Source organism: Dipodomys spectabilis, unplaced genomic scaffold (assembly GCF_019054845.1).
Source record: "Dipodomys spectabilis isolate Male_0828 unplaced genomic scaffold, ASM1905484v1 ptg000002l, whole genome shotgun sequence".
NCBI lineage: Eukaryota > Metazoa > Chordata > Mammalia > Rodentia > Heteromyidae > Dipodomys > Dipodomys spectabilis.
Window position 1 is genome coordinate 51,414,452 of NW_024870679.1, and position 22,256 is coordinate 51,436,707.

The following is a 22,256-nucleotide window of genomic DNA, read 5'->3' on the forward strand; positions in this document are numbered from 1 at the left end:
GTGCAAGAAATGACTAAATGTATGGCTCTGTGGTAGAGTGCTGGCCTAGCAAGCAGGAGGTGAGATCAAATCATAAAGCAATAACAAAAATGTACTGATTCCTTCACAACACAGATGAACCTTAAGACAACAGGCTAAGAAAAAGAAGCCAGCCACAAAAAGATGACATACTACATAGATAATTATATTCATATAGAAGTTCAGAACAGGGACACTTACAGAGATTAAAAAGTATATTAGAAATTGCTGAGGACTCGGGAGAGGGATACAGATTCTAAGACTGTGATAGATAAAGGTATGAGGCTTTTTTCTGAGTGATAAAAATGTTGACAGTGATGATGGTTGTATATATCTGTGAATATACCCCAAAACTATTGTTTTATTTGTTTCTGGAAGGTCTGAGGATCAAACCCAGGGCCTAGGCAAGTACTCTACCACTGAGCTACAGCTTCAGAATTGTATACTTTAAATGGTTAAATTATATGATATATGAAGTATATCTCTCTAAAGATGTTATGAAAAAAGGGAAAGAAGAAGAAAGAGAGAGATAGATGGAGGGAAGGAAGAGGGAAGGAAGGAAATGGGGGAAAAAAAGAAAAGAATCTTCTCATGTGTGCCTTCCGTTTCAGAATTCTAGGTCTTTTTGGGGACACTGTTGAAACTAGACTTTTACTTAAGCAGTCTCGCGTTCAAATCCTCCAGCAATGCTAGCTCATTTAGTGACTGGAGAAGGAAGATCACCAGGGTGAGATAGAAGGGCTCCCTGCTGCTGCTTGCTCAGGTTGTTTCTGCTCAGCCTCATCCACTAGGTTTCAATACAGAAGAAAACTAGGTACAAGGTATGAAGGTAGAATGTGTTGAGCCTAGTTTACTTAAAGTCTAAAACAAACAAACAAACCAAACACTTTTGCTATCTTACCTTGGCAAACATTGAGTTGAGCTGCTTCCCAGAGCCATAGTAACCTCCCTGGGAAAGAAAGAGCTTCACTTGTTCTTTTACCTGCTCTTCGTCCAAATGCCAACAGTTCTCATCATCAATGCTGGCCCCAGCTGTGGGGTCAGGGGCACCTGTAAGAAATGGGCATGGTGAAATGTATCATGAACATTCACATACTACACAGCAAGAAGGAAACTTTATGAGAAAATTCAAGTTTTTATTTAATTATCTGTATTTATTTAGTCCTGCTTTAATATGTCAACTGTGTGGTCCTAAAGAAACTAAAGATCTAATGCTCATTTCACATTCACAGTTGTATTATTTTCTAAGTAATATGAATATCACCAAGGAAGAAAAAGCCTAGAAGAGAATTTACATGTAATACTGTGAAATACATACTTGGACTAACCTACTTCACAGCAAATAATCCTAGAATCATTGGAATCTTCAAGGTGTTAAGTATGTGAATGAGTTGACAGGCAGACCTAGACAGCATCAGGATGGGCTCTGTCCACCAAGGCAGGTTTAATACTGGTAGTGGTTCTCTTACAATTACAGCAGGGCAAAATATTGGGGGGAAAATCCAGGCAAGGCGAGAATGGTGATCATGCTTTATTCAGACTTTCTGATGGCAGCAGCACATAGTACCAATACACAATGGTACTCTATGCTAGTCCATCCCAGTACAGACTCTGTCTAGCAACACTAGCTTCACTTTGTTTACAGGCTCCGATTCTGTCTACCAGCAGTTTGCCTGGAAATGGTGTTTATGCTCTCACTAGAAAAAAAATGACATCTGGCTAAAATATGGCCTCAAGGTTACATGAATATGCTGAAACAGCTGAATTGGGAAGTACAGGTCCAAAGCCCTCAAGAAGTTTGAGTGAAGAAGCCTAACTCTATTTAGCCTAACTCTATGTGACTTTTCAGCCACATATCCTAACTTCAGTGGAAGAGAAAAGGGCTGAAGGTTAAGTTGATCAATGACCAATAACCTAACCAATCATGCCTCTATGAAAACCCAGTTTGTTTGTTTGTTTGTTTGTTGTTTTTGTTTTATCAGTCGGTCATGGGGAAACCCAGAGTTTTTAGAGCTTCCAGATGGCTGACTTTGGGGAAATACCTTCCGAGTGGCAATTCTAGACAGAGTTTAGAAGCCTTGCTCTTTTTTGCATATGCTTTGTCCCTATGCATCCCTTCTATTTATGCTGTTGTATTCTTTTTTTTTATTTTTTTATCAGTCACGGAACTTGAACTTAGGGCCTGTGCACTGTCTTTGAGCTTTTTTGCTCAAGGCTAGCACTCTACCACTTTGAACCACAGGGCCACTTCCAGTTTTCTGGTGGTTAACTGTAGATAAGAGTCTCATGAACTTTCCTGCCCCAGCTGTCTTCAAATCATGATCCTCAGATCTCAGCCTCCTGAGTAGCTAAAATTATAGGCATGAGCCACTGGTGTCTTTATTTTAACACTAAAAATGCTGATTTCTGGAAGTGGAGCTGTGGCTCAAAGCACTAGCCTTGAGCAAAAGAGCTCCAGGACAGGACAGGGCCTAGGCCTTGAGTTCAAGCCCCACAACTGACAAAAAAAAAAAAAAAAAATTGTCATTTCTTCCTTTCTTTCTTTCTTTTTGGGTCTGGTTATAGGGCCTGAACTCTGGGCCTGGGCGCTGTCCCTCAGCTCTTCAGCTCAAGGCTAGGGCTCTACCACTTGAGGCACAGTGCCACTTCCAGCTTTTTTCTTTTTGCTTATGTGGTGCTGAGGAATCAAACCCAGGGCCTCATGCATTGCAAGGCAAGCGCTCTACCACTGAGCCACCTTCCCAGGCCCCTGTCATTTCTTTTTTTGGTGCTGGAGACCAAGCCGAGGGCCTCAAGCATTTTACCACTAACCTATATTCTATCCTTGTATTTTTTTTAAGTCGGTAGTGGGATTTGAACTCTGGGCCTGGGCACTGTCCCTCAGCTCTTCCGCTCAAGGCTAGCACTTTAGCCATAGCACCATTTCCAATTTTCTGAGTGGTTTATTGGAGATAAAGAGTTTCACAGGGGGGCTGGGAAGGTGGCTCAGTGGTAGAGTGCTTGCCTTGCATGCATGAGGCCCTGGGTTCGATTCCTCAGCACCACATAAGCAAAAAGAAAAAAGCTGGAAGTGGCGCTGTGGCTCAAGTGGTAGAACGCTAGCCTTGAGCTGAAGAGCTGAGGGACAGTGCCCAGGCCCAGAGTTCAGGCCCCACAACCGGACCCCCCCCCCCCCAAAAAAAAAAAAAAAAGAGTTTCACAGAAGTGATGCTATGGCTCAGATGGTATAGAGCTGGCCTTGAGCGGAAGAGCTGAGGGACAGCGCCCAGGCTGAATTCAGGCCGCACGACTGACAAAAAAAAAAAAAAAAAAAAAGAGTTTCACAGAGTTTCCTGCCAGGCTGGCTTTGTACCATGATCCTCAGATATCAGCCTCCTGAGTAGCTAGGATTACAGGTGTAAGCCTCCACGCCTGGCTATAGGGTCGTACTTTGTGTATAGGCCAGCTTGGACTGTAATCATTCTATTTGTGCTTCCTTTTGTTGCTGGGATAACAGGCATGCACTATCTTGACCAGCCACTGACTGAGACAGTCTTTGAATTTCTATGCCAGTATGGCCCTGAACCATGATCTTCTCATCTCTACCTCCCAAGTTGCTAGGATTACAGGCTTGTGCCACATGAATACGAATTTAGCCAGATATCTATCTTTTCCTTGACTCCCTATGTCAGTTGTTCCACTTAAGTAAAATCACAAGACTGCTCTTCTGCTGACCTTTTTTTAGTGCAACTTATTCTCTAGGAAATTAGGATGGGTCATATATTCATTTATTCCACAAATACTTATAAAAATATAAATCTAGTTTATGGTATCCTCTATATGCTACTTTTATGTTTTATTCTAAGCACAGTTTTAATCATGTAACTTCTCTGCTCAAAAGTCTTCAGTAATACACCGTCAAGTCCCAGTTTCTTAGCTTGCATTCAAAGTCCTTTGTGTTCTGGCCCTGTCATTCATTCACAGTCTTGTCTGTCTTACACTTATGATATATATGTGAACTCACATATGCATATATATAAAGATCTAGGGGCCAAAATCTAGCCATTCTTATCGTTGGTGTTCTTTCATCTCTAGAATCAGGACCACAATGAGAAGTGGGAACCTTAAATATACAGTAGCTAAAATACTGCAGAGACTGAGGTTCTTCTTTGTTTACATGGAAGGATGGACTTTTCTCTCCCCTTCACTGAATCAGTCATATATATATCCATTGTCAACTGCTAAAAATCTATCAAATATTATGCCCACAGGCTCAGCAAATAAAGGCGCAATAATACTTTGTGTGTGTGTGTGTGTGTGTCTGTGTGTGTATGCAACTGGGTTTGAACTCAGGGCCTTGTACTTGCTAGACTAACATTCCACTGCTGAGCCATGCTTTGAGCTGTGTCTTCCATTGGTTATTTTTTAGAACAGGGTCTTACTTCCAGCCCAGGTATGCACCTGAGCCAACTTTAGGCCTCCTAGAGTTGCTGGGATGACAGGTACATGCCATCATATTCATCTCTTGACTTTTCTACCTAGATTCTTATGTAAATTGGAGTGAATTTTTTGCCCAGGTTGGCTTCAAACATCAATCCTCCCAATATCAGCCTCTCAAGTAATCAGGATTATAGGTGTGAGTAATCAGCATCTAGCTGTAATGACACTCTTCATTGGACTTTTTTCATTAATTCTTTTGCATTTTGTTTTACATTATAATTTTGTACTTCTCATATATTCCCAATCAAACTGAAACTTTTGTTTTTGGCCAGTTCTGGGTTTGACCTCAGGCCCCGGGTGCTGTCTCTGAGTTTATTTTGCCCAAGGCTAGCACTCTACCATTTGGGCCACAATGCTACTTCTGGCTTTTTCTGTTTATGTGGTACTGAGGAATCAAACCCAGGTTGCTGTCCCTGCACTCTTCAGCTCAAGGCTAGTGCTCTACCACTTGCGCCATAGCCCCACTTCCAGCTTTTTCTGCTTATGTGGTGCTGAAGGATCGAATCCAGGGCCTCATGCATGCAAGGCAAGCACTCTACTACTGAGCCACCTTCCCAGCCCAATAAAATAATTTTTTAAAGTATGAAAACAGCATCAATCATAAACTACTTCCTAATTAAATACTACTATATAAGGGAGATGAATAAGAAAGATTATTTCATAAAGGCGAGGAAATATCATATGAAAATGTAGTCAAAAGCTATTTCAAGGTTTTGTAGAAATTTTGGAGTGTACTGGAGCAGGAATAGGAGGGCACTGAAGGATTTAAAATGAAAAATATGACAATTACAGTTACAGAAAAACCTATTTAGATGGCTATAAGGAGAATGGGACAGAGGGGAGTAATCATGGGTATGAAGGATGAGATTTCTAGGTGAAAGAGTATAATGGTCTGATTTATTGTAATCAGAGAGAAGTAGAAAATAATGAAATATATCACTTAAATTTTTTTTTTGAGTCCTGGGGCTTGAACTCAGGACCCTGGCACTGTCCCTGAGCTTCTTTTTGTTTGTTTTTATTTTGTTGTTGTTTGTTTTTGTCCGTCGTGGAGCCTGAACTCTAGGCTTAGGCCCTGTCCCTTAGCTCTTCAGTTCAAGGCTAGCAGCGCTCTACCACTTTGAGCCACAGCACTTCCAGCTTTTTTCTGCTTATGTGGTGCTGGGGAATCGAACTCAGGGCCTCATGCATGCGAGGCAAGCACACTACCACTGAGCCACCTTCCCAGCCCTGTCCCTGAGCTTCTTTTGCTCAAGACTAACATTCAAGGCTAGCAGCGCTCTACCACTTTGAGCCACAGCACTTCCAGATTTTTCTGTTTATGGGTACTGAGGTACCCAGGGATTCATGCATGCTAGACAAGCACTCTACCACTAAGCCACATTCCCAGTCCCCTAGTGAAATATCTTTAAGAGGCAAAATTAACAGATCTTGAAATGGATGTGGAATATAAGAAAAGCTTTATGGATTGCTACAAGATTTTGCCATGAGTCAGTGACCAGATGGTATTGCTAGTTGTTGAGATGGTAGAGAAGACCATAAATTCATATTTGCATATGTTGATGTTGAGATACCCTGTGATATTTAACAGTTAAGTGGATATAGAATCTAAAAGCTCATAAGATCTGGGCTAGAGAAATAAATTTGTGAGTCACAGTATAGAGATGACATTTGCAATCAAGAATGTAGCTAAGATTGCCTATAGAGAACATAAAAAGTAGGAAGAGAAGAAAATATTGAAAATGTCAATATTAAAAGGTCAGATAATAAGAGGGGACAGTATTTATGAATGAATGAGCAGGATCACAGATCTAGAGTTACAAACTGGCTTTTTCACATGTCCCTCACAAAGTCACAGACAAATCTGTTGATTTTAAATTAAATTAAATTAAAATGTTTCTATACAGGTTCACTGGTTTGAATATTTTAGTCTTTTCATAAAAGAAATAAGAATAAAAAAACTTTCAATAGTGGCAAAATATTAAGTATATGACACTTTAATGTGATAGTTTGAATTTTTCCTCAGGATCATAGGAGACATGGTGATAAGAGAAGATAAATGGAAAAGATGTCTTTTATAAATAAATAATTAAGAAGCAAACCATTTTATGAGTTGAGGCCCAAGTTAGCATGAAGTTATACAATAAGTCCTTTCCTGAAGGGGCTATTAAGTCTAAGGAACTAATATTTCTTTCATTCTTGAATGTCTTTTTAAGTTATAAAAATATTGCATATTTACTACAGAAATTACATAAGGGGTTTTAAAAGTTCATCTACAATTCTACCAGCTGTAGACTACCACTGTTGATATTACAGTGTATTTCCTTCCAGTTTTCTGTCCATACATATGCATGCATACATACCACTTTAAAATTAACTGAGGCTTAAACTCAGGGCCTCATGCATGCTCAGTTTTCTTGCTCATGGTTGGTGCTCTACCATTTGAGCCATAACTCCACTCCAGGATTTTGCTAGTTAATTGGAGATGGAATTTTATGGACTCCTCTGCTAGCTTTGAACCATAATCTTCCAGATTTTAGGCTCCTGAGTATTTAGAATTATAGGTGTAAGCTACCAGTGCCTTACTATTTAAGTAAATAAATAAATTGATTGATTGATTGATTGCTTTTATGGTGCTGAAGATCAAAACTATGGCCCATAGCTTTGTGCATGCTATGCTAGTACTCCTATTAATGTGCTACAGCCGTAGCTTCTAAGTTCTTTACTAAATATAAATTACGAAAATCATAGAAATGAAATACTACCAACACTTCATGCCAAGGCCTTTATGAAGAAGACAACTCAATTATTTTAAGACACTAAGAGTTAAGCACACAGTTTGTTTGGATAGAATGGAATGATTAAGATTAAATTATTATAATTGCAGAAAAACTCAACCTCTTAAAGTGCAATAAAAGCAACATAATAAAGGGAAGAGGGTTGCTTTGGTGACAGTGATTGTGAAAAAGGCCATTTTTAGAAAAAAAAAGTACAATTACCGTTCACTTGGTTGATTTCTGAGTTGGAGGACAGAATTTCATCTGCCAGTTTTTGTGCAGTAGGAAGAACTTCAGTGTGATGGGCCGTGATTAAATATTGAATAAACTTCTGTAGCTGGTCCCTGTTCATCTGGAAAAGGGTTTCTGAGATAGGAAGACGTAATTTGACTTGTTCTGGTTTACGGATCCTGTACAGTGAGAGTGCTACCACATGAGCACAGTAGAATATGTCCTTATTCCCACAGCCACAGGTCACAGAAGTGATTTTGCATCGATCAAAACTGATTGCTACTTTGTAAGTTACTGCTGGTTCTGAAGCAGTGGCTGGCTCAGTTACTGTGCCACTCAGATGGAAGCCTAAGAAAAAAAGAGAAAAAATTCTGTTTATAGAGATTCTGTAGTAAGAAATTTAAAAGTGTCTTATTTTGCATTTCTATTAACCAATGTACAATTTATTATATATTACGTAGGCTTTGCCACAGGCACAAACATCAATTTTGTACATATGTATGCTTTTTGGGATGGTGGGTAGCTCATAGCTTTTTATCACAGTCTCAAAATGGTTAAGAAGGAAATCTCCAAAAATTAAAAATTCCTTTGAGCTTGAGATGTAGGCAAAGGTAAGTCCACAAATAATGTCAGTAAAATCTACAGCAAGGTGAACACTACAAATGAAAATAAATGAAAAGAATTTCATGAGGAAAAACAAGGAAGATTAAGGACAGTATTTCTTCCTTAAAATTTAAAATTCTAACAGCTGAATGTCGGTGGCTCACACCTGTAATCCTAGCTACTCAGGAGGCTGAGATTTGAGGATTGTGGTTCAAAGCCAGCCCAGGCAGGAGATTCTCCAAAAATGTAATTGTGGATCAAGTGGTGAGAGTGCTAGCCTTAAGAACAAAAGCTCAGGGACAGTGTTCAAGGCCTGAGTTTAAGCCCCAGGACTGGTGTGCACGTACACATCTTAAAATTCCAAACTGACCACATGGAATCCCTAAAAGGGGAGAAACCTAAATTATAGAGGGTAGAGCTTAATGCAGCAGAATTTTGTAGTGTTAGATCTCTACTCATTAGGTACACCCAACCAGCACCAAAAACTCTGAAATGCAGACAGAATGTATCTTTAAGTTACAACTACATTTAAAAGCCCAAGCCGTTCCTTATATTGTTTAGTTCTTTTTTTTTTTTTTGTCGGTCATGGGGCTTAAACTCTGGGCTTGGGTGCTGTCCCTCAGCTCTTCAGCTCAAGGCGAGCGCTCTACCACTTGAGCTACAGCGCCACTTCCAGTTTTCTGGTGGTTTACTGGAGATAGGAGTCTCACGGTCTTTCCTGCCAGGGAACCGCGATCCTCAGATCTCAGCCTCCTGAGTAGCTAGGATTACAAGTGTGAGCCACCAGCGCCCGGCTTTATTATTTAGTTCTTTAAATATGAATCTTTCCGTTTAATAAGAATATATATTCATCTAACGATTTTAACCATTCAACAAAAGTTTAACGAGGCCTTAAACACAGGACTTCCAGGCCTAAGAATGCTAACAAAAAAAGGAATGTCATGTGACCATCAAATATTTCTGGGACTTGATACAACAGTGTTATATTCATTTAACACCTCATCACAACAACTTTATTTATTTATTTATTTTTTGTCGGTTGTGGGGCTTGAACTCTGGGCGTGGGCGCTGTCCCTCAGCTCTTCAGCTCAAGGCGAGCGCTCTACCACTTGAGCTACAGCGCCACTTCCGGTTTTCTGGTGGTTTATTGGAGATAGGAGTCTCACTGTCTTTCCTGACTGGGCTGGCTTTGAACCGCGATCCTCAGATCTCAGCCTCCTGAGTAGCTAGGATTACAGGCGTGAGCCACCAGCGCCCGGCCACAACAACTTTAAACAATTAATACTGTTCTCATTATTTTAACAGTGTGTAAATGGAGTACAGAAAGGTTATTTACCTAAGGCTCTACCAAGTAATAGACCTGGGATTTGGAACCTGGGAACAATTCATTTTATCTTCATTATATCGTATTACCTGTGATATAATCCTTAAAACATAAGTAAAGAATTACAACATGGTATTCCAGCTGCTATAGAGATAGGATCAAAGGTAAGGCTAATTCCAGATTATTTAAAAGGACCACACACTGTGAATGGGAAATAAATTTTAAATTATTTTCATTTGTTGGAGGAATATTTGCCAAATGTTAAAAGATAGATGCATAAGTTTTAAAGTTATCATTGTGTCCTGGAAAAAAATTTAAAAAGCAGAGAAAGTTTTCTGAAGTTTAAATTTCAGACAATCATTGTTAAATGGTTAAGTAAAATAAGACTCAAATTTAGTTGTAAAACTTTGCAAAATTATCTAAAAGATAAAGAAAGATGCACATTATTTTCCAGAACAAGAATAGGACAATTCACCGTTTCCAAGTATATTTTTATTTTTTTTTATTTTTTTATTTTTTTTTTTTTTGTCCATCGTGGGGCTTGAACTCTGGGCCTGGGCGCTGTCCTTCAGCTCTTCAGCTTAAGGCGAGCGCTCTACCACTTGAGCTACAGCGCCACTTCTGGTTTTCTGGTGGTTTATTGGAGATAGGAGTCTCACAGTCTTTCCTGCCCGGGCTGGCTTTGAACTGTGATCCTCAGATCTCGGCCTCCTGAGTAGCTAGGATTACAGGCGTGAGCCACCAGCACCCGGCACCAAGTATATTTTTAAAAGACCACTGAGGCTTTTTTTTTTAACCATCTAAACTAGCTTTAAGTTTTAAAATATTTACTTGTCATTTATTTTAAAAAATCAGGAGAGTTCATTCAAGTATGATTATGTTCTTATTAGTTAAGGACAAAGGGGAGAATTGCAGGAATGAGGAGCAGTTCTTCTCCAAGCATGACTGCTTACTCAGCAGTAAGACTGCTGTCTTACTGTGGCCAATAGAGTAAGATAGCTAAGAGTACATCATACTAGGAATTAGGCAACCAGATATGCTATTTACTCTGTAGTCTCAAGCTACTCACTTTACAATGTTAACATTAGATTCCTTTTCAGTGAAATAATGACAATACTTGCTCTGTCTATCCTTCAAAAGTACTTTGTGAAACTCTCCTACAGATTTACTATTATGGCTTTTAAGCAGTTTTTGTTAATAGGTCTCCATGCTAAGGAATTCAGAAATAACTTCCCCAATGGCCAAGTTTCACAGTGGTTGAAACAAAATTAGAAAGTATATTCTTAATTTCCTTTGGGACACTCAAAAGTAACTAGTATCTTCTTTTTTTGGTGGTATTAGGGTTTAAACTCAGGGCCTTGCACTTACAGGCAAGTGTACTACCACTGGAGTCATACCTTTAGGCCTTTTTGTATTAGTTAATTTTTCAGATATGGTCTCTTGATTTTGGCTCAGGACCAGCTTTGAATACAGTCTCCCCATCTCTACATCCTGAGTAGATGGGATTATAAGTGTGGGCTACCATTCCAGGCACAATATGACAATACTGATTCGGAGACTACACATAAGAACATTAAAATTTCTTTTCCTTTTTTTTTTTTTGTGCAGTCCTGGGACTTGAACTCAGGGCCTGGGCCCTGACCCTGAGCTGCTTTTGCTCAAGGCTAGCACTCTACCACTTGAGTCATAGCGCACATCCGGCTTCTTCTGTTAATGCAGAACTGAGGAATCAAACCCAGACCTTCATGCATGTTACGCAAGCACTCTACCACTAAGCGACATTTCAAGCCCTACTTTAGAATTTCAAATAAGGTAGATATCGCTATGGAAAAGTTTAGGTTCCAAGCCCCTGAGTGATCAAGGTGAGTTGAAACATTTCTGCTTCATCGGTTCAGCACTCTGGGCATACTTGGTCTGCAGCACAGACTCTGAGCCCAAATTTTATCTTCTCTTTCTGCATGAAAATAAGTAAGAATATTGGTTAACTCTGAGGCAGACAGTCATCAATGGATATATTATTAGGATGTAAGCCCCCAAAAGACAGGACTCTCTATGTGTATTATTATTATGATAGTTTGGATGAGTGTCTCCTGATCTCCTCCCCCCAACTACCCCCCCTCCCCGGCCAAAAAAAGGTTCATCTCAGTTTCTCTCTGCTTTCTAACTTGTGATGTGACTAGTCTGCTTTATCACAAACTCTTGCCATGGTATACTACCCTTTCCAGAGGCATAATGCCATGAGGCTACTTAATTTGGAGCTGGAACTTCCAGAGCTATATGTTAAAATATATTTTTTTCTTTTATAAGGTAATTGCTTAAAATACTGCATTCTAATAATATGAAACTAAGTAATACAACTACTATTAAGAAAAAAAAGCCAAGCCACACTAGCTGAAGTATGGAAAAAGGATTGGATCTCAGCCTCCACATTTTTGAGCTGAGAAACTTATCTAGAGGTCTGTCAAGGTTCACTTTACAGCCAGGCATGGTGGTAACATGTCTTTTCCCAGTTACTTGTGGTATAGGCAGAAGGATCACAAGTTCAAGGCCAGCTGGGGGGAAAAAAAGAAATAAGGTATCAAGACCTTTCCCGCCTGGGCAAGAAAGTCTGTGAGACTCTTATCTCCAATAAACCACTCAGAAAACCAGAAGTGGCATTGTGGCTTACATGGTAGAGTGTTAGCCTTGAGCTGAAGAGCTGAGGGACAGCACCCAGGCCCAGAGTTGAAGTGCTATGACTGCCACCACCAACAATAACAACAAAAACCAACAAAACTAAATAAAAACAAAAGGGCTAGGTCATAGTTCAAGTAGCAAGGCACTTACCTACCATGTACAAAGCCTAGGTCTAATCCCCAGTGTTGGGAGGGTGGGGATGGATTTCTTGTTACATTTCCACATGTACTTACATTTCAGTTAATCTCATCCCTCAACCACTGTCCCTTCCCCACTTCCTCCCTTTCCCAAAAAATTTCAATTGGCTTCATTATGCAAAAATATTTTTCACAAGCTAATCATATGTGGCTCCCTAGAGACTTTGGCTACGGTTCATGATGCTCCTAGGGACACATTCTGTTGAGCTGGGTAAATGTTTGGGCTTCATCAGCTGTATTAACACTAGTACAGCCTAGGCTCCAGGCACTGAAAAGCCAAAGGCTCTGAGTGATTCTGCAGAAGTTTCTTCTCTGGAGGTTCCATCTTCCATTCCTCTCTCTTACAAAGTAAACCAAAAGTCAGTTTCAAATATTTGTACTCCTTGTCAGATTGTAATCTAGCAGATTTTGTAGTGTAATTACTCCTGAGAATAAAGTAACATATAATAGATCTAATATGACATTTCTTTCTTAATGCAAATAAGCTACCACAAACATGTTCATTAATAATCTAATAATTTAAGAAAACATATAGAAGCCTAATTTTTAAAAAAAAAACTTTTACTCATTCTAGCATATATTTATTGAGTGCTATGTGCTCACTTTTTACTTTTTTACTTTTATTTAGACATTTTTCATTTAAAAAATTTATTGTAAAGGTGATGTACAGAGGGGTTATAGTAACATGTCAGGTATTGAGTACATTTTTTTGAACAATGCACCTCTTCCCTCATTTTCTACAAGTTTTTTCCCTTCCAACCCCTTTATTTATTTAGGGACCGGTTGTGGGGCCTGAACTCTGGGCCTGGGCGCTGTCCCTCAGCTCTTCAGCTCAAGGCTAGCGCTCTACCACTTGAGCCACAGTGCCACTTCCGGCTTTTTTCTTTTTGCTTATGTGGTGCTGAGGAATCAAACTCAGGGCCTCAGGCATGCAAGGCAAGCGTTCTACCACTGAGCCACTTTCCCAGCCCTTTAATTTTTTAAATTGTTATTATAAAGGTGATATACAGAGGGGTTAACATTTCATAAGTCAGGTAATAAGTATATTTCTTTTTGGACAATGTCACCCCCTCCCTTGCTCTCTTCCCTCCCATTTTTCCCTCTGGTCTCCACTCACAAGTTGTATAGTTTATTTTCAACAGTGTCTAGTGGTTACCACAGCTGCATTTGTTCATCATTTGTCCCTCCATTTCTATGCCTCCCATTTTACCCTTCCAAAGACAGATAAATGAACAAACAAGACAAAAAAAAAGAAAAGAAAAACAGTAATAAAGAAAAATCCTCTTGGTTCTATTACCTGGAGTTAATGTTGATAAATATTATTTTATATGATCAGAGGCACATAATCATTTTATCTTTGTGTTCCCCTCCTTATTTAGACAATTTTTAATAAATAAAAAAGTACAGAGAACAGTGTAAATTCTCACGTATCAATCACTCACCTTCAACGATTATCAACAAAGAGATAAATGCATTTAATCCTTACTTCCCCCCTAAATTTTAGCAAAAATATTTTAATGTAACAGGAAAAGTAATGAGAAGTAGGAAAAAATAAACATTAACTGCTTCATATAAAATCAATGGGAGATAAAGACTCCTGTTATTCTTTCTCAATTCTGTCTCAATATAATCCAAATTCCTCAGGGATTATATTGAATAAAATCTGAGAATATAATTTCTTTGGGAAAACCTGGTATGCATCTCTAAAATACAGGAACTATCCAGGTATTGTACTATATATCTAAAATTCCAGCACTTGGGATTCAGAAGCAGGAGAATCACATATGTGAAGCCAGCTAGGGCTACACAGTAAGTTCCATGCCAGCCTAGGTTGAAAAGCACACTGTATTTGAAATAAATATGTAAAACTTAAAATTCATAGTAACAGTCTGAATCAGTATTTAGACTTCTATAATAGAGGGTGTGTGTGTGTGTGTGTGTGTGTGTGTGTGTGTGTGTGTGTGTGTGTGTGTGTGTGTGTGTGTGTGTGTGTGTGTGTGTGTGTGTGTGTGTGTGTGCGCGCACGTGCATACGCCAGTCCTGGTACTGGTGCTTGAACTCAGGGCTTAGATGCTGTCCTTGAACTTTTTTTTTTTTTCTTTTTTGCTTATGTGGTGCTGAGGAATCGAACCCAGGGCCTCATGCATGCAAGGCAAGCGCTCTACCACTGAGCCACCTTCCCAGCCCCTGTCCTTGAACTTTTGTGCCCAAGGAAAGTGTTCTACCACCTCAGCCACAGCCCCACTTTCAGCTTTTTTGGTGGTTAATTGGAGGTAAGAGTCTCATAAAGCCTGGTGCTGATGGCTCATGCCTGTAATCCCAGCTACTGAGGAGGCTGAAATCTGAGGATCAAGGTTCGAGACCATCCCAGGCAAGAAAGGCAGTAAGACTCTGATCTCCAACTGACCACCAGAAAACCAGAAGTGGAGCTGTGGCTCAAAGTGGTAGAGCACTAGCCTGAGCAAAAAAGCTCAGGGACAATACCCAGGCCCTGAGTTCAAGCCCCATAACCTACAAAAAAAGAAGTCTCATGGACTTTCCTACATGCACTGACTCTGAAACACCATCCTCAAACCTCAGCTTCCTGAGGATTACCGGTGTGACAGCACATTATGGTTTCCATAGTCAGGAAAGATCACAATGTTGGATCTGTTATTTAGGGGTATGTTCTATTTAAAAGTTGAATATCTTTCCTTTTCCTTTTTTTTTTTTTTTGCCAGTCCTGGGGCTTGAACTCAGGTCCTGGGCACTGTCCCTGCGCTGCTTCTTCTGCTCAAGGCTAGCACTCTACCACTTGAGGCAAAGGGCCACTTCCGGTTTTTTCTATTTTTGTAGTACTGAGAAATCAAATCCAGGGCTTCATGCATGCTAGGCAAGCACTCTACCACTAAGCCACATTCCCAGCCTTGAATATCATTTTTTTTTGGGTCCGGTCGTGGGGCCTGAACTCTAGGCTGAAGAGCTCAAGGCTAGCGCTCTACCACTTGAGCCACAGCACCACTTCCAGCTTTTTTCTTTTTGCTTACGTGATGCTGAGGAATCGAACCCAGGGCCTCGAGCATGAAAGGCAAGCGCTCTACCACTAAGCCACCTTCCCAGCCCCTTGAATATCATTTTTGTGATGGTCTTTCACACACATCTTCCTACAGAACAACAATAACCAAAACCAATAAAATCCACCAAAAGTTCTTTTACATATATTGTGAAATCATAACCAAATGTCCAAGACCTATAGCCTTTAAAGCAGTCTGTTAACCGGTTGTAGGTCTTGAAGTGATCTAGGAGATAAAAGGAAACAAAATATAATCTTGGCTTCTTTAGTGGCTCTAGCCACCTATAAAATAGGCCAACATTCATATATTCTTCCTTCTTGCAGCCAATCTTTTTGGTGTAAAGTGGTCAGGAATAGTGGATCTGGTAGAGAAACAGGAAATCAGGAAGCTGTTTCCCTTGTTGCCCTATCACTTCACACACAAGGTTAAAACAAAAATGAAAACCCTAAGCTCTCAAATGCTTTAACATAGAACAGGCCTTGAATAAAGTTTTCAGAGTTCCTATTTAGTTTTTACAATACATCCCCTTCTATCCCAAATCATAAAGTGAGCCTTGTCCTGAGAAAAAGACATTTACTTTCAACTTGCCCTTCTGTGGTTTAGACAGATTCACTCCCTGGCTCTGTACTGTTTAGAAATTCTAGAGTAAATTTGTACCATAGCCAGGAACTGTTTGTTGGCTTTTTCCTGTAATCCTAGGTACTCAGAAGGCTGAGATCTGAGGATCATGGTTTGAAGCCAGCCTGGGCAGGAACATTCAAGAGACTCTAATATTTAATTAACTGCCCAAAAGCCAGAAGTAGAGCTGTGGCTCAAGTGGCAGAGTACTACCCTTGAGTACAAAAGTTCTGAGACATCACCCAGGCCCTGAGTTAAAGCCCCAGACCAAATGCACAAAACCCTCCCCATCCCCCCAAACTGTACCATAGCACTTCCTACATTACACATCAAAAAAGTTCTCATGTCTCTTCAGCTTCTAGGAAAATTGTGGGCTTTCTAGAAATTCTTGCGATGGGGCTGGGTGCCAGTGGCTCACGCCAGTAATTCTAGCTACTCAGGAGGCTGAGATCTGAGGATCATGGTTCCAATCCAGCCTGGCAGGAAAGTCCATGAGACTCATGTCAAATAAACCACTCAGGATACTGGAAGAGTCACTGTGGCTCAAGTGCTAGCCTTGAGTTGAAGAGCTGAGGGACAGTGCCCAAGCCCAGAGTTCAAGCTCCAGACCAAAAAAAAAAAAAGAGAGAAATTCTTGCTATGGTATAAGTCCCTACCCCTGTAACATCCTTTAAGTGTGTCATACCTTTTTGGCTTTCAATATGTTCCTTTCACAGGAGATTTCTCCAATGGGAGGTTGGTGAGGGGAAGGGAGGGAGATATACTTGATTTTCCAAGCCTACTAAGACTTTCCAGGTACTTAGAATATGGTAATATTCAAAGTAATCTATGAAGGAGGAACACAAAGTGGATATCTTTAGTGCAGGACATAGTATAGGAAGACAAAGTGGGGTGCAAGGAAAGAGAAAATAAGCTAAGCAACACCCGGCCAAAACATCTAGCTCATTTTCTGTTTGTTTGTTGTTTTTTTATCGGCCGGTTTTGGGGCTTGAACTCTGGGCCTGGGTACTGTCGCTCAGCTCTTTAGCTCAAGGCTAGGGCTCTACCACTTGAGCCACAGCACCACTTCCGGCTTTTTTCTTTTTGCTTATGTAGTGCTGAGGAATCGAACCCAGGGCCTCGAGCATGCAAGGCAAGCGCTCTACCACTGAGCCACCTTCCCAGCCCCATCTAGCTTTATTTTCTAAGATTAGGGAAAACAGTCATGTCTGGTATTGCTTTAATCTTTTTTAAAATTAGGCTATGGCTAAATCATACAAATCAATTTTAATCTTTGTTTATAGTCACTGTGATACACATTCAGTTACCAAACTGATTTTTTTTTTTTTTAAGAAAAGGGCCTGGTGCCAGTGGGTCATACCTGTAATCCTAGCTACTCAGGAGGCTGAGATCTGAGGATCATGGTTCAAAGCCAGCCCAGGCAGGAAAGTCCGTGAGACTCTTATCTCAAAACACCAGAATACCAGAAGTGGCACTGTGGCTCAAGTGGTAGAGTGCTAGCCTTGAGCTGAAGAGCTTAGGGACAGTGCCCAGGCCCAGAGTTCAAGCCCCACAACTAACAAAACAAAACAAAACCCTCAGACATATATTAATTTTTTTCATTTTAAAACAAATATCTCAAATCAATGTTCCCTCATTCAACTAATCATTATTTAACATATACTCTATGTTAGTTATCAAGAATACATCCATCTACTGAAAAGATCTAATGATCTCTGACAAGCAGATATTAAACAAATTCCACAAAGAATTCTTTTAGCTGTGGTAAGTGCTATGAAGGAGAAATATACAATAATAACACAGTACACAACAGTACAATACTAAACTGGTTCAGACAAATGAGTGTTAAGGGATGATGTACTTCAGAAAATGAAGTGGGCACCAGTGGCTCATGCCCATAATCCTAGCTACTCAGGAGGCTGAGATCTGAGGATCACAGTTCAAAGCCAGACCAGGCTGGAGAATCTATGAGATTGTTATTTCCAATAAACCACTAGAAAACTGGAAGTGGTGCCGTGGCTCAAATGGTAGAGTGCTCGCCTTGAGCTGAAGAGCACAGGAACAGTGCCCAAGCCCAGAGTTCAAGCCCCATGACCACCAAAAAGAAAAAAAGCAAGTTTGAATTGGTCTATAGTCAAAGCAGGGATTAATTATATGAAAGGATGAGAAATGCCAATGTAGTGGTAAAGAGGGTTCTAGGGAAGGACAGGAGGGAGAAACGGGAGGGAAGGGGAAGGGGGAGATAGATAGACCCGGAGAGAGATAGAGACAGGGAATAGAAAGAAGAAGAGAATGAGGAGGAGAAAATGGAAAAGGAGGAGAGGCAGAGGTGTTCCAGCAAGAGAAAACATGGAAAACTGACAGGAAAGCGTAAAGTGGCATGTGACAGGCTTGCAGAGGAAGGTAGGAGCTGAAATTCTGAAATTTACCCTTAGCATCTCTTGTTCCATATCTAAAACATCATTAAATTCTGTGCGTTTTTCCTTCCAAGTATCTCCATTCTAGACTTGCTGGTTGAATTACCCCAACACTAAAAAGCAACTAAAAAGCACAATAATCTCTGTCTGGACTAACTAATCTTGCTGACAAAAATCTTACTTCCTCTACTCATCTTCCAGAACATAAATAGACTATTCATGTCATTTCTACAAATTGTAACCTATTTATCTAATATTTGTATTGCCTAACACACAGTCTAACAGAATAAACAATTATAGAAATGTTCATTTTCTAAAAATGTTTGCTGTCCAGGTGCCGATGGATCATGCCTATAATCCTAGTCAGGAGGTTGAGATCTGAGGATTGCAGTTCAAAGCCAGCCTGGGCAGGAAAGGTTGTGAAACTCATCTCCAATTAGCCACCAGAATACTGCAAGGGGAGCTGTGGCTCCAAGTGGTAGAGCACTAGCCTTGAGCAAAAGAGCTGAGACAGCAGCCAGGCCCTGAGTTCAAACTCCATGACTGACCAAAAAAAAAAAGTTTGCTGAACTGAAATGCTTAAAATCTTTCAATGGCTTCCCACTGATTATAGTATCAGATGTAAATTTCTTTTGATGTGGTTTCTTTCTCTCTTCAGAACTGTTCCCCACTACCTCTCAATATATTCAACACACCAAACTTGTTGCAATATGTCTTTTCTATTGTCTTGTCTTAGCCTCTATCTTTTTATATGTGAAGTTCTCTATACCACATATGACCTTCTCATCTACTTTTTTCCCCCCACCTATTTCTTATTCTTTATTCTACACTCAAATTAACCCTATTCTGAAAGTCTTCCTTGATCTCAGGAGCTCTTGCTTTTCATCAGTCATATCTCTATTACAGCAGCTATCAGTGTAATTAATAGTTTCCATATTTGCCTTTTCCTTTAGATTGTTAATGCCTTGAAAATGATATGTTTTTTCATTTCTATATCAGGGGTATTTTAAAAGCTTAGTAAGTGTTTATGGATGGATGAATAAATGAACACTAAACCGAAATTTTAATTTACATATTTATATTTATAATTCACAGAGGATTAAGCGTGTTTATAAGATTCCTAAATTTGTGATTAAAATAAAATCAGCAAATTAACCAATTTCACTGGAATGGTGAGCAAACTAACAATTTATATATGGTAATATACTGTTGCACCAAGGTTATTTTCTCTAATTCATTTTCTTGCCTCAATGGACAGCTGTTTCTTCTTTTTTATATTTATTTACTTTTTTAAAGTCATAAATACCTTTTAATCTTCACAATGATAGTCATCATTATCTTAATCTACATTGCTTATGAACTCTATGACCTTTAACAATAAAATTATTTTTTTTACAAATTGCATTCTTCTCCTTTTTATAACCTGCTTTTAAGAAATATAAAATATGAGCAATTTTGTTAGTTAACATCTACTGAATACTTAGTACATGCAAAAGAATGTTCTAGGTGTTTATTAGTGAAGTTATCCTAACAAAGTTAAATTCTGTCTTTTTCCCTACCCTACGCCCTTGTTTTTTCAGATGAGCAAACAGGCTCAGAGAGACAAAGAAACTTGACTAAGATCATACAACCTGTAAACCATGTTCAGCATTTGAAGACAGGTAGTCTGGCTCCATAGTCTGTACTGCTACCACTATGATATTGTAAACAGGACACTTCAATTTATGTATAAATTTTATGGGAGTAACTGTCAAGTACAATTCTAGAAAGACAGAGTTCTACATTAATGATAAGTCAGTAAAATGACATTTGCCTGGTTTCCTGGGCAACTGTTTAAGGCAACTTGCAACTCACAAGTACTCTGTGATGCTCTCACAGCTGGGACTAAGATGGGCTCATGAACTCATCTGTACAAGACAATGGCTCACCACAGTAAGTGAATCATCTGCTTAGAGTTCTAAAGGAAAGCACTTCTCAGTACAGCCCTCTGACACCATTCAAAGCCTTTTGTGTTTCTGAGTGCAAGAAAAGCTCTAGCAAAGCCTGGGCAATTAAAACCACTTTGCTCATTGCTCTTTTGATTCACTAGGCTCCTAGGCAGGTGCTAACGCATGAAAATGAATGGTATTTCAGCCAATGACAGAGAAAAGGAGAGCTGTGGTTTACAAGAATGAATAATTTTTCTTTAGTCAGTTTAAATATAACATGTGTATGCATATATGTATTATACATATATATGAATATATAAACTAACTCTTTTGAATGAGAATGTGTTCATTTAAATAAATTTGGTTTTGATAAAATTACAAAGTGAACTGGACCTTATTGAATTTCTGTCTACTGCAAGACCACTGCAGTATACCAGCAGAAAATAAAGCAGGTCACTCTTTTTTCTCCTTTCTGTCCCCTACCAAAACAGTGCAATGAAAAGGCTTACAACCTTGACAATAACATTTGCAAAATAACAAATATCCTTTCTTGAATGCTTTCTCAACAGCTTTGTAGCTAATGTCTAAACAGTAGCAAGGGAATGGCTCTATGGACTAGTACCAGGATGCAAAGAGACCAGAAATTAGAATGCTTACATTGTGATTCCAACGTCTTAATTCTTCTTTGCCTCAGTTTCTTAATTATGTAAATGTACATAAAACTTGTCTATCAGAGTCAGTGAGAGTAATTTATAAATAACACATTACTTACAGATACCATTCAATAGTAATCCCAACTAGCCAGGGCCAGGTCCTATATAAATCACAAGAAGCAGATGGCGCTACACATTGGGTGAGGGTGTGAGAGATAAAGTGAGGAGCAGTATTGTTGTTTCAGCATACAAATGATGCTGCCCCATTACCCTGAAAGCTACTTGGTTTGTTTGTATTACAGAGGTCACTCTATGCTTCTAGGAGCAGCTGAGTAAGCTGGAGGGCCCTTCTCAAAGCCATCTGCTCCCCTCCCAGACTCCTCTGACAAATCAAGAGGTTTTCCTGAGAAGGCCATGGCCCTTCTCAGCACTAGCTTTAAGAAGTAGTGGTCTCTGCTCTTCCCAGCATCTACAGTTAAAGAACCAGGCTTCCCAAGTCAAGCATGAACTTGTATTACCTAATTTTTTGTATTACTTGTATTACCTAGTATTCTGATATTCTTTTACTTGAGAATTGGTGTATATTTTAAAAGACTGAGATTTTTCTGTTATTTTAGAAATAGTTTGTTTAAAAAAGATGAAATGGAAGAATTCATAAAAAAACTCTAAAATGCATAAAGCATAATTACCTTGAAAATAGAAACTTCACTTTTTGATAATCACTCTATGGTTCATAAAACCTATAGCACAAGTTATCTTGTATATTGGTAGGTAATCAATCTATTTGGAACTACATATGAGATGCCTTCTGTTCAGTTTATGGATTTGAACATGGATTGGAAAGAAATACACCACAACTGAAGCAATTTTCTACAGAAATAGTGTACATATTTACAAATTACATATGTTGCCAAAATAATATAGGTCAATACAACTACCTGGATTCTTAATTCAAACAAAGAAAAGGACAGCATAAAATTCTAAAGTTATTAGTTGTAAAGTTTTTATGAATTACTCTGCTTTATTCAGTAGTCTACATCAGTGGTGAGTATAAAATAAAAACAATAAACTGCTTTTCAAAATGAAAAGTATATTCATAGCTATTTTAAATCAACTATAATAATGAATGATCAAGTGCTTTTTAAGTCTTCAAAACTGTATTCAGAAAAATATATGTACTCATTATCTGACTTATGTAACTGTAATCCCTCTGTACATCACTTTTACAATAAAAATAAATAAAAAGATTGCATTCAGGCCCAGTGTGGTGTTTCATACCTGTAAT

General features: G+C 39.2%; 1 protein-coding gene across 1 annotated transcript in view; it reads right to left on the reverse strand.

The window, feature by feature from the left end:
* The window catches only part of Zswim5 (zinc finger SWIM-type containing 5), a 117,168-nt gene that overhangs the window by 27,839 nt on the left and 67,073 nt on the right, over positions 1 to 22,256 (reverse strand). The window contains exons 2-3 of the mRNA XM_042684923.1: positions 7,494 to 7,850; positions 920 to 1,068 (exon numbers count right to left, since the gene is read on the reverse strand). Coding sequence (XP_042540857.1) covers positions 920 to 1,068; positions 7,494 to 7,850 — 506 coding nt within the window. The remainder of the gene's footprint in view (positions 1 to 919; positions 1,069 to 7,493; positions 7,851 to 22,256) is intronic.